Genomic DNA, 15976 nt, shown 5'->3' with positions numbered 1-15976 from the left:
TTTTTTTATACAGCAGGTTCTTATTAGTCATCAATTTTATACACATCAGTGTCTACATGTCAATCCCAATCTCCCAATTCATCACACCACCACCACCACCACCAACCCGCCGCTTTCCCCCCTTGATGTTCGTACGTTTGTCCTCTACATCTGTGTCTCTATTTCTACCTTGCAAACCGGTTCATCTGTACCATTTTTCTAGATTCCACATGTATGCGTTAATATACAATATTTGTTTTTCTCTTTCTGACTTACTTCACCCTGTATGACAGTCTCTAGATCCATCCATGTCTCTACAAATTACCCAATTTCATTCCTTTTCATGGCTGAGTAATATTCCATTGTATATATGTACCACATCTTCTTTATCCATTCGTCTGTTGATGGAAACTTAGGTTGCTTCCATGACCTGGCTCTTGTAAGTAGTGCTTCAATGAACATTGGGGTGCATGTGTCTTTTTGAATAATGGTTTTCTCTGGGTATATGCCTAGTAGTGGGATTGCTGGGTCATATGGTAGTTCTATTTTTAGTTTTTTAAGGAACCTCCATACTGTTCTCCATAGTGGCTGTATCAATTTACATTCCCACCAACAGTGCAAGAGGATTCCCTTTTCTCCACACCCTCTCCAGCATTTGTTGTTTGTAGATTTCCTGATGATGCCCATTCTAACTGGTGTGAGGTGATACCTCATTGTAGTTTTGATTTGCATTTCTCTAATAATAAGTGATGTTGAGCAGCTTTTCATGTGCCTCTTGGCCATTTGTATGTCTTCTTTGGAGAAATGTCTATTTAGGTCTTCTTCTGCCCATTTTTGGATTGGCTTGTTTGTTTTAATATTGAGCTGCATGAGCTGTTTATATATTTGGAGATTAATCCTGTGTCCATTCATTCCTTTGCAAATATTTTCTCCTATACTGAGGGTTGTCTTTTCATCTTGTATACAGTTGCCTTTGCTGTGCAAAAACTTTTAAGTTTCATTAGGCCCATTTTTTAATTTTCGTTTTTATTTCCATTACTCTAGGAGGCGGGTCAAAAAAGATCTTGCTGTGATTAATGTCAAAGAGTGTTCTTCCTATGTTTTCCTCTAAGAATTTTATAGTGTCCAGTCTTACATTTAGGTCTGTAATCCATTTTGAGTTTATTTTTGTGTATGGTGTTAGGGAGTGTTCTAATTTCATTCTTTTACATGTAGCTGTCCAGTTTTTCCAGTACCACTTACTGAAGAGGCTGTCTTTTCTCCACTGTGTATCCTTGCCTCCTTTGTCATAGACTAGTTGACCACAGGTGCGTGGGTTTATCTCTGGGCTTTCTATCCTGTTCCATTGATTTGTATTTCGGTTTTTGTGCTGGTACCATATTGTCTTGATTACTGTAGCTTTATAGTATAGTCTGAAGTCAGGGACTCTGATTCCTCCAGCTCCATTTTTTTCCCTCAAGATTGCTTTGGATATTTGGGTTCTTTTGTGTCTCCGTACAAAATTTAAGATTGTTTGTTTTAGTTCTGTAAAAAATGTCACTGGTAATTTCCTAGGGATTGCACTGAATCTGTAGATTGCTTTGGGTAGTATAGTCATTTTCATGATATTGACTTTTCCAATCCAAGAACATGGTATATCTCTCCATCTGTGTCATCTTTGATTTGTTTCATCAGTGTCTTACAGTTTTTCTGAGTACAGGTATTTTACCTCCTTAGGTATGTTTATTCCTAGGTATTTTATTCTTTTTGTTGCAATGGTGAATGGGATTGTTTCCTTAATTTCTCTTTATGATCTTTCATTGTTAGTGTACAGGAATGCAAGAGATTTCTGTGCACTAATTTTGTATCCTGCAACTTTACAAAATTCATTGATTACCTCTAGTAATTTCTGCTCACATCTTTAGGCTTATCTATGTATACTATTATGTCATGTGCAAACAGTGACAGTTTTACTTCTTCTTTTCCAATTTGTATTCCTTTCATTTCCTTTTCTTTTGTGATTGCCGTGGCTAGGACTTCCAAAACTGTGTTGAATAATAGTGGCAAGTGTGGACATCCTTCTCTTGTTCCTGATCTTAGAGGGAATGCTTTCAGTTTTTCACCATTGAGAGTGATGTTTGCTGTGGGTTTGTCTTTTATGATTTGTCATATATGGTTATTATGCGGAGGTAGGTTCCCTCTATGCCCACTTTCTGGAGAGTTTTTATCATAAATGGGTGTTGAATTTTGTCAAAAGCTTTTTCTGCATCTATTGAGATGATCATATGGTTTTTATTCTTCGATTTGTTAATATGGTGTACCACATTGATTGATTTGTGTATATTGAAGAATCCTTGCATCCCTGGGATAAATCACACTTAATCATGGTGTGTGATCCTTTTAACGTGTTGTTGGATTCTGTTTGCTAGTATTTTGTTGAGGATTTTTGCATCTATATTCATCAGTGATATAGGTCTGTAATTTTCTTTTTTTGTAGTATCTTTGTCTGATTTTGTTATCAGGGTGGTGGTGGCCTCATAGAATGAGTTTGGGAGTGTTCCTCCCTCTGCTATATTTTGGAAGAGTTTGAGAAGGATAGGTGTTAGCTCTTCTCTAAATGTTTGATAGAATTCACCTGTGAAGCCATCGGGGTCCTGGACTTTTGTTTGTTGGAAGATTTTTAATCACAGTTTCAACTTCATTACTTGTGATTGGTCTGTTATATTTTCTGTTTCTTCTTGGTTCAGTCTTGGAAGGTTATACCTTTATAAGACTGTGTCCATTTCTTCCAGGTTGTCCATTTTATTAGCACAGAGTTGCTTGTAGTAGTCTCTCATGATGCTTTATATTTCTGTGGTGTCCATTGTAACTTCTTTTTCATTTCTAATTTTATTGATTTGAGTCCTCTTCCTCTTTTTCTTGATGAGCCTGGCTAAAGGTTTATGAATTTTGTTTATCTTCTCAAAGAACAAACTTTTAGTTTTATTGATCTTCGCTATTGTTTTCTTCATTTCTATTTCATTTATTTCTGCTCTGATCTTTATGATTTCTTACCTTCTGCTAACTTTGGGTTTTCTTTGTTTTTCTTTCTCTAGTTCCTTTAGGTGTAAGGTTTGATTGTTTATTTGACATTTTTCTTGTTTCTTGAGGTAGGATTGTATTGCTGTAAACTTCCCTCTTAGAACTGCTTTTGCTGCATCCCATAGGTTTTGGATCATCATGTTTTCAATGTCATTTGTCTCTAGGTATTTTCTGATTTCTTCTTTGATTTCTTCACTGATCTCTTGGTTATTTAGTAACACATTGTTTAGCCTCCATGTTTTTGTGTTTTTTACATTTTTTCCCCTGTAATTGATTTCTAATCTCATAGTGTTGTGGTCCGAAAAGATGCTTGATATGATTTCAGTTTTCTTAAATTTACCGAGGCTTGATTTGTGACCCAAGATGTGATCAATCCTGGAGAATGTTCCGTGGGCACTTGAGAAAAATGTGTAATCTGCTGTTTTTGGATGGAATGTCCTATAAATATCAATTAAATCTATCTGGTCTATTGTGTCATTTAACGCTTGTGTTTCCTTATTCATTTTCTGTTTGGATGATCTGTCCATTGGTGTAAGTGAGGTGTTAAAGTCCCCCACTATTATTGTGTTACTGTCGATTTCCTCTTTTAGAGCTGTTAGCATTTGCCTTATGTATTGAGGTGCTCCTACGTTGGGTGTATATATATTTATAATTGGTATATCTTCTTCTTGGATTGATCCCTTGATCATTATGTAGTGTCCTTGCATGCCTCTTGTAACATTCTTTATTTTAAAGTCTATTTTATCTGATATTAGTATTGCTACTCCAGCTTTCTTTTGATTTCCAATTGCATGGAATATCTTTTTCCACCACCTCACTTTCAGTCTGTATGTGTCCCTAGGTCTAAAGTGGGCCTCTTGTAGACAGCTTGTATATGGATCTTGTTTTTGTATCCATTAAGCAAGCCTGTGTCTTTTGGTTGGAGCACTTAATCCATTCACATTTAAGGTAATTATTGATATGTATGTTCCTATTACCATTTTCTTAACTGTTTTGGGTTTGTTTTTGTAGGTCCTTTTCTTCTCTTGTGTTTCCCATTTAGAGACATTCCTTTAGCATTTGTTGTAGAGGTGGTTTGGTGGTGCTGAATTTTCTTAGCTTTTGCTTGTCTGTAAAGCTTCTGATTTCTCAGTGGAATCTGAATGAGATCCTTGCGGGGTAGAGTAATCTTGGTTGTAGGTTCTTCCCTTTCATCACTTTAAGTATATCGTGCCACTGTCTCCTGGCTTGTAGAGTTTCTGCTGAGAAATCAGCTCTTAACCTTATGGGAGTTCCCTTGTATTTGTCGTTTTTCTCTTGTTTCTTTTAATAATTTTTCTTCATCTTTAACTTTTGTCAATTTGATTACTGTGTGTTTCGGCATGTTTCTCCTTGGGTTTATCCTGCCTGGGACTCTTTGCACATCCTGGACTTGGGTGGCTATTTCCTTTCCCATGTTAGGGAAATTTTCGACTATAATCTCTTCAAACATTTTCTTGGGTCCTTTCTCTCTCTTTTCTCCTCTGGGACCCCTATAATGCGAATGTTGTTGTGTTTAATGTTGTCCCAGAGGTCTCTTAGGCTGTCTTAATTTCTTTCATTCTTTTTTCTTTATTCTGTTTGGCAGCAGTGAATTCTACCATTCTGTCTTCCAGGTCACTTATCCATTCTTCTGCCTCAGTTATTCTGCTATTGATTCCTTCCAGTGTATTTTTCAATTCAGTTATTGTATTGTTCATTTCTGTTTGTTTGTTCTTTAATTCTTCTAGATGTTTGTTCTTTAATTCTTCTAGGTCTTTGTTAAACATTTCTTGCATCTTCTCGATCTTTGCCTCCATTCTTTTTCTGAAGTCCTGGATCATCTTCACTATCATTATTCTGAATTCTTTTTCTTAACGTTTGCCTGTCTCCACTTTATTTAGTTGTTTTTCTGGGGTTTTATCATGTTCCTTCATCTTGTACATAGTCCTCTGCCTTTTCATTTTGCCTATCTTTCTGTGAATGTGGTTTTTGTTCCACAGGTTTCAGGACTGTAGTTTTTCATGCTTCTGCTCTCTGCCCTCTGGTGGATGAGTCTATCTAAGAGGCTTGTGCAAGCTTCCTGACTGGAGGGATTGGTGGTGGGTATACCTGGGTGTTGCTGTGGTGGGCAGAGCTCAGTAAAACTTTAATCCACTTGTCTGCTGATGGGTGGGGCTGAGTTCACTCCCTGTTGGTTGTTTGGCCTGAGGCAACCCGGCACTCAGGCTTACAGTTTCTTTGGTGGGGCTAATGGTGGACTCTGGGAGGGCTCACGCCAAGGAGTACGTCCCAGAACTTCTGCTGCCGGTGTCCCTGTCCCCTCAGTTAGTCACAGCCACCCCCGCCTCTTCAGGAGACCATCCAACACTAGCAGGTAGGTCTGGTTCAGTCTCCTATGGGGTCACTGCTCCTTCCCCCTGGGTCCTGATGCACACACTATTTTGTGTGTGCCCTCCAAGAGTGGAACCTCTGTTTCCCCTAGTCCTGTGAAAGTCCTGCCATCAAATCCCACTAGCCTTCAAAGTCTGATTCTCTGGGAATTCTTCCTGTTGCCAGACCCCCCAGGTTGGGAAGCCTGATGTGGGGCTCAGAACCTTCACTCCAGCGGGTGGACTTCTGTGGTATAAGTGTTCTCCAGTTTGTGAGTCACCCACCCAGCAGTTATGGGATTTGATCTTATTGTGATTGAGCCCCTCCTACCATCTCATTGAGACTTCTCCTTTATCTTTGGATGTGGGGTATCTTTATTGGTGAGTCCCAGTGTCTTCCTGTTGATGATTACTCAGCAGTTAGTTGTGATTCTGATGCTCTTGCAAGAGGGAGTGTGTTTTCATGCTATTAATGACATATATACAGGTAGTAATTTTGTGGTTTTGTTCCATTTACTATTGTGGAGTCAAGAGAGAGGTTGAATCTGCTAAGTCAGCCTAGCTTTCATGCATTGTTTAGAACAAGGGTCAGCAAACTTTTGTGTAAAAGGCCAGATAGACAATATTTCCACATGTGGATTCTGTTGCAAGTACTCAGCTCTGCTGTTTTCATGCATAAGCAGACATACTATGACAAACAAACAGGAGTGGTTGTGTTCCAATAAAAGTTTATTTATGGATTCTGAATTTTTTTTCTTTTAAAGAAGAAGTTTTTATTCTGTTTGGTTAGAAGGACAGGATCCTTCTAACCAAACAGAAGTTCTATACTTATCCTTTTCTAACAATTGTACTTTCTTCCTTTTTTTTTGAATTTAATTTTATTTATTTCTGGCTGCACTGGGTCTTTGTTGCTGTGCACGGGCTACTTTCTTTTTTTTAATTGAAGTATAGTTGATTTACATTGTTGTGTTAGTTTCAGGTGTGCCACAAAGTGATTCATATATATATGTGTGTGTATATATATATATATATATATATATATATATATATATATTCTTTTTTGGATTCTTTTCCCTTAAAGCTATTACAAAATATTGAGTATAGTTCCTTGTGCTATACAGTAGGTCCTTGTTGGTTACCTATTTTATATATAGTAGTGTGTATACCAAACTCCTAATTTATCCTCCCCACCCCCCACCTTCCCCTTTGGTAATCATAAATTTGTTTTCTATGTCTGTGGGTACGGACACTGAATTTTGAATTTCATATAATTGTCTTTTGCTACAAAACATTTTTCTTCTTTTGATTTTTTTAAACCATAGAAAAATATAAAAACCTTCTTACCTTGCAGGACATATGAAAAAGGCAGTGGGCTGATTTGGCCTGCAGGTAATAATTTGCTGACCCCTGGTTTAGAGAAGCTAAGAATAAGATGTACTAATTCTCAATGTACTAAGAATAAGAAGGTAGATTCTGCTTTTCCTTCACTACTATTCACTGTATGACCTCCTTGTCCCCTTCAAAATCACTTAATTTTTCTGAGCCTCAGTTTCCTCTTCAACCAATGAAGTAGTTGAATAAGTTAACCTCTAAGTTTTTTCCCAGCTCTATTATTCTATGATTTAAGAATATAGCTCACTCATTAGCCATCTAATTCCAAGGTAGACGTTAGTAATGCAGAGTCCCAAATTTCTTCAAAGACTTTTATAATCATTTATATTTCTTCATAAGTAAGTGACTCTTTGACCATTACTACATTAAAATTGTATTAAAATCACATATACTTACAAACAGTACTTTGGACTTAGTATTTTCCCCTTGATTTCCTCATAGCATAGGGACTGATTCACCAAGGGAACTAAGAATTGGTAGGGAAAGAATCGTTTGCTGATTAGTATTTATACTTAAGAGTACAGTGGGGGGTGGTACTCAAATCAGCCATTTTAGCTACTTGTTAGTACCAGTTTTTAAAGGCTTGGTCAAGGAGGAAGGCAAAACCTTTGGAAGGGAGTAGTTGGGTAATTATCCTTAGATCTCATATTTGTGCATTACTCTTAGGCCTTATGACAAATTCTTTGAAGTATTGTCTGCACTTACTGACAGACATTCGTAGTTCTATAGGAGAAACATTACACCCAGGTCCTCCTCAGGTATGCCTCTGTCTGACCCCACTTAGCTTTTAAAATTAGAGCCTGTAATGTACTTATATGATAACAGCCTAATGAAGTATATGGGAAGCACTTGTTGGGGTGAAAAGAAATGTTCACTTGTTATGTTAACATGCAGTCATTTGGTTGTTGCTAGGGGTAGTATTAATTACCTTTCCTCACCTGCATAAGGCACATTCTGTAGAGGAGCTGAAAAATGAAGAGAGAGAGAAGGGTGAAGAAAAATTTTGTGTCTTCCACATGGAGCTCGCTGTAGCGGCCGCCATTTTTCTCCTTGGCATGGTCTAACCAGCTTGTCACACCTCTGCCAAGGTGGCAATACTGCAGACAGCATGTTTTTAGTGCATTAACAAACACCCCAAAGGTTGTCAGGAGGGAGCAACCTGCAAGCAATTGGAAATATTACATATTAGTAAAGGAACTGTTCTTCAAGTTTCCAAAATGTCAATCAGAAAGATGGCAATTGTAAGGATGAAAGGCAGTAAAGTGACTGAGAAGATTTTAGCACCCAAGGGGTTGAATTCAAAGGAGTAAGCTTCTGACAAGGGTTCTGGCATCCTGGTGACCAGCCCAAGGTGGTGCCTGACAGATGATGTAAAAAATGGAAAAGCTAAGATCAGTGGAAGCATATTAAAAAGGGAAGAAAGGTGACAAAATAAAGCACCAAAGTAAAAGATTTCAGAATCTCTCAGAAGCCTCTAACTTGAACACATTAATGAATAAGACAACCTGAAGTTTCATTTACAGCCTTAACACAAAGAACTAGTACTATTTTTTAATATAAATTGCCATATAAATAATCCGCACTTTCCTTGTTAGGTAGGAGGCGGTCTCTTATTTTGACATGTAGATGAAAGGAAATATTTTCTCTGCTTTGACTTTATCCTTGAATTTCAGACATAAGGTTAAACTTTGAACTCTTCAAATGACTTTATGTATGTTGATAGTGTCACTAAAAGTTCAGATTAGATTAGTTGGCTTTTGACTTTTCTAGTAGTTTCCTCTGGGTTTATATGGCTGTTGCTTTAGCATCAGAAGTATTTTATTGCTTTAGATGTTTGCAATCACTTACTGCTAGTGATTTGCAATCTCATCGTTGCTTCTTTTATGATCTTTCAGATTTCACCTTTTCTTTGACTCCATTAGGACTTCCTGATACAATGACAGATAAGAGATCCCGGTTTGGTTAGCAGTTCAGCTGTGCCATCATGATACAACTTTTCATAGCACTCCTTTTGACCAGATAAACCCTTTCACAAATTACCAAGACACCAAACCATGGTTGCAGGATAAACGATAAAGTAAATATAAAAATGTTGGAGTTTCTCCAAAGAAAGCTGCTGTAGAAACTCAGATAATAGTTTGATCATCATTTTAATTATGTTCAAGTTTCCTATAGTAAAATGCTAGGTGAAATGCCTTCTAACCAAGTTCATTTAAATGCCAAAGAGTATTGGTTTTTATATTTAAATAAAGGGTATTTATTAATATTTCTTTTTATGGTTATAGAGTGATGATAGTGATTTGATCTGGTCTTTTCTTTAAGAGTTGTAATAGACCTATTATGTCAGTCTTTGATTAATTGAGGAAGCTGGGAGCCTGGTAGTGGAATATGGAGCCTTTCACCTCTAAGTCACTGAATCCAATCCAGCCCAAATTGGTAGTGACCAAGAATGATTACAGCAGAGGCCTCTGTGAAGTGCGTTGAGGTCAAGTGGAAGTAGGTCGGGATAATTTCTGGCAGGAGATAGGCTCATATCTACAGTTACTACTGCCTTTTAGTCACTGTGGCCAGACCAGAACTGAGAAGGCCAAGAGAACAGAAGCACCTGTGAGTGACCAAGGTCTGTGTCTCTTAACAAGGAAGTCATTGGGACATCTCTTTACTATTGGAGAAAGAACTTCTCTATTAGGAGACTATTTCCAGTTGTTTCAATTAGTTTACTTAAGATTTTGGTAAGATGAAAACTGAGAATGTCTTGATGAACAGTCTAGAGACTGAATTTGAACAGGTCTGGGCTAGGAGGCTTAAATTCCTGACATTTCCTTCTCGTCTTATCTCTGTTGCTCATCAACCTGTTCTCTGCTCAACTCTTGCGAAACAATACCACGTAGACAGGAGGGTCATTACTGGCATTGATCCGACTTACTCTGTGCTTTCAAAAAGACTTCATTATTAAACAATAACTATTTTCAGGATGAAGGGTTATTTCAAGAGGTATTCTCCCCGATTTCCTTCCTATGTTTTAAATTCAGGACTTTATTGAATGTAATATGTTTTAAACTCACTAGTTCTTTTCCATATAAACAAATCGCTCTTTGTCACAAGATAAATTTGGATCTGCTTTTATGCATGATAAATTGATACCTCCAGTCTTATTAAGTAGTTAAATACCACTATCACGGTAGGTAATATCATATCAAAGGTAGTTTGGATTAGCGCTTCTGAAACTAGCTGTGTTAAAAGATAAGTTTTTAAAAAAGAATTCTCAACTATCATGGTCAATACATTTGTGAAATACGATAAAATGGAATACCTAAAAAATAAAATAAAAACAAAGATACAAAATATAAAACCTGATCTTTTGATTATTAGATTCAACAGACATATGGGGTAACTTTCCATAATATTTCCACATGTTTTCTCTCAGTGTCTTTATCTTCTGTGTTGCACACCACCCCATGGACCAAGTTTTGAGTAGCACTGCCTTGAATACACACTTTGAAAAACTAATTTATTTAAAAAGTAAATTTGTACCTGATATGGTGATATGAAGCAGCAAAAACAAAATGGTTAAGAACAAGAAATGATTAGGTATGAATGAGGTCTAAAATTTTAGCCCTCCAAGTGTGCATAATTGATGCCAAACAAATGTGAATGCAATCATTCATTCATTTAACATATTTAGTACGTACCTACTATGTGTCAGGGACTTTTCTAGGCCTTAACAATATAGTAGTGAACAAGATCTAGAGATCCCTGAGAAGACACTAAACAAGCAGGGAAATATTAGGTGAGTTCAATGATGAAAACAAAATGAGGTGATAAGATAGAGACTGATTGTGGGTAGGGTGTAGAGGACACCTAGAGAGTTGAAATTTGAACTGAGGATTGAATAGACTGGAAATAGGCAAAAAGACCTGGAGGAAGCATATATCAGGCATGTCATGAAGTAGAAATGAGAAGGGAGAAGCTCAGGAACAGGAAAGGCCAATGAGGCAGTAGCTCAGGTAGAATGTTGGAAGGAGATGAGGTCTAAGATTTGATTAGGGTCAGACTTTACAGGCCAAAAGTAAGGAGCTTGGAGTTTATTCTCCATGTTATGGGAAACCATTAAGAAATTTTATGCAGAGTGGACATATGATGTATATTTTTAAAAAGTTACTCTGGAACTCTAGTAGTTGTATGCATAATGGATTTTAAGGAACAAGAGAGGAAGCTGGAATACAGGTAAGAAGTCGTGATGACTTGGACATAAAACAGCAAGAAGAGAAGTGAACAGAATGGGATGTGTTGTTAGAGAATCAATAGGATCTTCCAATGTGGGGAGAGGTTGAAGAAATGAGAAGATTTGAGGATGCTACTTTCCTTCCCCTTAAACCACTGGGTTTCGGTGACTTACATGAAGATGGAGAAGACAAGAATGGAATCCGTTTGCAGTTGGGTGAATCAAGAGTTGAGTTTTGGTCAGGTTAAATTTGAGATGACTGCTAGGTAACAAAATCAAAATGTTGAATAGGAAGTCGGATATATGAGTTTCAAGGTGAGGAGAGAGGTCAAATGAAATTGAGCGTTTGGTGTATAGTTGGCATTAAAAGCTGTGGGACTAGAGGTTACTTAAGGAAAGAGGGTGAGAAGAGTGGGGTCCCTAGAATAAATTGGAGGGCTCCCCATTAGGAGACTGTGAGAGGAGAAAAGGTACCCAAGAGCGGACAATGAACTACATGGGTTGTAAGTCAAGAGACAAGAGGAAGTAATAAACCTAAATTGATCAGATGGACTGAGAGGGAGCCAGTAAGTTAGAGCGGTCAAGAAAAGGAGCTATATGGTAATCTGTCTACCCAAAGGGAGCGCCCATTGTCCCATCCAAAGGTAGTTATCCCGAGTGTTAGGAGGGATGTCCCCGTGAAAACCTCTGCATCTAAACATCACACCACCTTCCTGGATTAATCTATTAGACTTAATAGAAAACTCATGCCTTCTGTACAAATAATTTTGTGTGTCTTGTAGACTCAGCCTTAAAAAGAAAAATCCATTGTCATTATAATCCCCAGATTGGTTTTCTGCACCAGGAGCAGAAATGGGAAGCTGAAAAAAAAACCTGAAGTGAAAATGCAACTGAAACTTCAAGCTCCAGTTTAAACGTGCATGGCAAACACACCAGGCGTGCACATTTTAAAATAAAACAGATGAGCTATTTTAAATGCTTTGTTGAAAAACTTAAAGATTGTAGCCATTACTATTTAAAAAAGAAAAACTTTAGAAAGCAATATTTCTATTCTTTGTACCTTTAAGTTCTTAGCTCTGACGTTCTGCTCCTCTGACCTTGATCTAATCATGAATATCTATGCTACCTAATTATAATTTAAAAAGCCTACATTGCACTGTAGATGGTAGATGCACATTTTTTTCTTCTTTGGTCACCTGCCAGTTCTCAAAATTATAGCAGTGGGAAGAAATGCAAATGAAGGCCATGCTTGACAGCTAAACATAATGGAACGCATGGTCCACATTTGAAAAGTTACCTTAAAATAAAAGGTAGCATATAAAAAATCATTTCTTTAAGGTCACCTATGGCTTTGAATTACAGCTTTGAGGAATTTCCAATTTAGTCATCAGAGAGGAAGAAGCCAAAATAAGGATTATATACTTTTCTAGAGGCAAGACAGAGTTTTACTTCATCATAATTGGGTGATCGTATAACTTGGAAATAGAAAACAAAACAAAGCAAAACAACTCCAAAATATTCATTTGATATAGTATTGTGTAAAGTAAACCACGGGTGAACATTTTATATTATAATTTTACTAGCAGCTAATACAGTTTCTTTCTTGTAAATGTCCAAAGGAAGGTTACCTTATCACATGTTAAAATATGTAACATATGGACTAGAGTAGGCTGGCAGTAAACAGAGGTGTTCAGATAGATTTGTATGACTTGAAGAATTGTAGTTCTTTATTCAGATGAATATATTTTCAAATAGGAGATTAGGAAGCAAATGGTTGGACGCCAAATAGTTATTTAGAAAATTTGAATATGAAAATTATGTATACATAATTAGTCACAAAAAATCAGAATTATTTGATAATTACACACTTTAGAATACATCAAAGTGGTCTTTTGATAAAAGTTTATACTTCCTTTACAGTTTCCTCTTTTTTGCCTTTTTGGGGCTGACAGAGAGGATTTCCCAGACCATTTTTGCATAATGAACCCATTCCACAGACAACCAGGAGGCTGTGTACTGCCTGGCTGTGATCCACAGAGCACAGAGCTCTGAGGAACAAGGCAGAGGCTTCTGGGGATGATGTTTTCCCTGTTTCACTGCTTCAGTATGTGGTGTAATAAAACGAGCTCTAGCCTGAGAAAAGGTAGGCCTGGGTTCTGGTTCCACTTCAGCCACTGCCTGTGACATCTTGGGCAAGTCATTTAATTCAAGTATGTCTCATTTTTTGTACTCAGTTTAACAATAACAAACACTGAGCATTTACCATATTCCAAGTATGTACACAACACAGGAATTTCTAACTATATTCAGAAATAGTTCAGCACAACACGGTAGGTGAAATGGTAAAGATAGCTCAGAGGGCTTCCCTGGTGGCGCAGTGGTTGAGAGTCCGCCTGCCGATGCAGGGGACACGGGTTCGTGCCCCGGTCCGGAAAGATCCCACATGCTGCGGAGCGGCTGGGCCTGTGAGCCATGGCCGCTGAGCCTGCGCGTCTGGAACCTGTGCTCCGCAACGGGAGAGGCCACAACAGTGAGAGGCCTGCGTACCGCAAAAAAAAAAAAAAAAAAAAATAGCTCAGGATGGTACAGGAGCAGGGGCATAGGACATGGAGTCTAGTCTGTAAAAGGAAATATGGGGCCCTTCTTGCCTACCTCACTGGTATGTGGAGAAATGAAGTAACAACAGTGAATTTTTAAAAATATAACTTATTGCACTGCTGTTACTGGTAGTTGTATAGGTAAGTGGTAGAAACAGTGGTAGCAGTCAAAGTACTACTAAAAGTAAAATGTGTTATTTAGAAATTAAGGTCAGAGTTAAACAAAATAGATGAATATGAATACAGGTAGACTGACTAACCAAAGGGACAGAATAGAAACTCTAGAAATGCAAGTGGCCATATACAAGGGAGGTGGCATCTCAGATTAGTGGGGAAAATACAGACTTCTTAATGAGTGAGGTTGGATAATGTGACAGTCATATGGGAAAAAGATAAAATTGAGTTCACTCATAAAACTTATTCTAATATAATTTCCAAATAGGTCACAGATGTAAAGGTATATATATATATATATATATATATACCAAAAGAAAATATGAATGAATTCCTTTATAATCTGGGAATGAGGAAAACTTTTTCACCATGAATCAAAATCTAGAAGCAATAAGGGAGAAGACTGATAAATTTGATTACAAACAAAAAACACACAAAAGACAAAACAAATAAACAATAAGTGTTGTGCATGGATAACAACACAAGAAGCAAGATTAAAAGATATATGACAAATGGGAATAATATTCGCAACTTTTATCGTAAACAAAGAATTAATATCTTCAGTGTATAGAAATCTAAAAATTGAAAAAAATTGGAGAGATTGTAGGGAAGTAGTCATTGCCATACATTTTTGGTGGAAATACAATATGGTACAACCACTACAGAAGGGAATTTGGCGATATATAGCAAAATTATCTGTGGATTTACTTTTTGATTTAGTAATCCAATTTGTAGGAATCTATCCTAAAGATCTGCTGGGGAAAAAATGCTAAGAGAGGTATGCACCAAGCTATTCTTTAGAACCTATTTAATGTGGCAGAAGTAAAGAAATGAACCAAACATCCATCAATATAAGACTGGTAAAATAAACAATGGAGTACTATCCAGCTAGAAAAAGAATGAGGAATATTGTTATATACAGTTATGAAGCAATTCCTAGGTTATATTAAATGAAAAAAGCAGGTGAGAAAAGTGTGAATAAAATGCTACTGTTTATAGGAGAAGGGGGGAAATACATACATATACATAGAGATACATACACATATATACAATTTTAGTATTTTCCTTTATTTAAAAAATGGAAGGATGATTCTTTAAAAATATGTAAATGGACACCTAAAGGAATAGAGGGGATATAGGAATATAAGTAGACCTTGTTTGTACATGAATTTTAGATCCATAAAATTATTTAAGATTTAAAACAAAAAAAAAATTTTTAAATGCTTCCAAGTATTTAAAATTTTCAAAATTTAAAAATACCTCAGGATTTTTAAAGGATGAATGAAATAGATGAAGGAAATTAAGAGGTATAAACTTCCAGTTACAAAATAAACGAGTCACAGGGATGAAATATACAGTGTGGACAATGTAGTCAGTAGCAATGTAATATCTTTGTATGGTGACAGAAACGGTCAAAAGGTATAAACTTCCAGTTATAAGATAAATAAGTACAAGGGATGTAATGTACAGCATGATTAATATAATGAACACAACTGTATGTTATAGACGAAAGTTGTTAAGAGAGTCAATCCTAAGAGTTCTCATCACAAGGAAAACATTTTTTTTATTTTTTTCTTGTAGTTTGTATCTGTATGAGGTCATGGACCGTCACTAAACTTGCGGTGATCATTTCATAACGTATGGAAGTCATTTGATTACAAACAAAAACCACACAAAAGACAAAACAAATAAACAATAAGTGTTGTGCATGGATAACAACACATTATGTTGTGTACTTTAAATTTATATAATGCTGTATGCCAATTATATCTCACTAAAACTGGAGGAAAGAAAAACCTGATGTATGCAGATATGTAATTAAAAAGTCCAACAGGCAAGGCTTCACAGTGTAGCTCAATAAGGTCTCCAAAGACCTGTGGGTCCTTCAAAGATATAGGAAGTATTGTTACTGTGATTTAAGGGGGATCAGTGCTGGATGTTAAACAATATATGCTTATGACAGGGTTATATGAGCTATTTAACAGTTTTCACATTTAGCTTTGAGTGGGCTAGACTGAGCATAATATGATATAGAAATACTTTGGATAGGAGACTTGTGGGTTCAGAGCTACTAAGATTCTGTGCTTTTTCCCAATTTATTAGGAATGGTCTGGGCCCAGATTTTAGTAACTATTGTCTAAATCTTTACATGCAAAAAGTGAATTTTAACACTATTTCCT

At 36.7% G+C, this 15976-nt stretch overlaps 1 protein-coding gene across 1 annotated transcript in view; it reads right to left on the bottom strand.

The window, feature by feature from the left end:
* The window catches only part of SLC15A5 (solute carrier family 15 member 5), a 90126-nt gene that overhangs the window by 50588 nt on the left and 23562 nt on the right, over positions 1 to 15976 (bottom strand). Inside the window, exon 4 of the mRNA XM_065888358.1 lies at positions 7739 to 7959. Coding sequence (XP_065744430.1) covers positions 7739 to 7959 — 221 coding nt within the window. The remainder of the gene's footprint in view (positions 1 to 7738; positions 7960 to 15976) is intronic.

The sequence above is a fragment of the Phocoena phocoena genome, chromosome 11 (assembly GCF_963924675.1).
Source record: "Phocoena phocoena chromosome 11, mPhoPho1.1, whole genome shotgun sequence".
Lineage (NCBI taxonomy): Eukaryota > Metazoa > Chordata > Mammalia > Artiodactyla > Phocoenidae > Phocoena > Phocoena phocoena.
The sequence above is the reverse complement of the archived record's forward strand: the minus strand, read 5'-3'. Positions and strand labels throughout refer to the sequence as shown.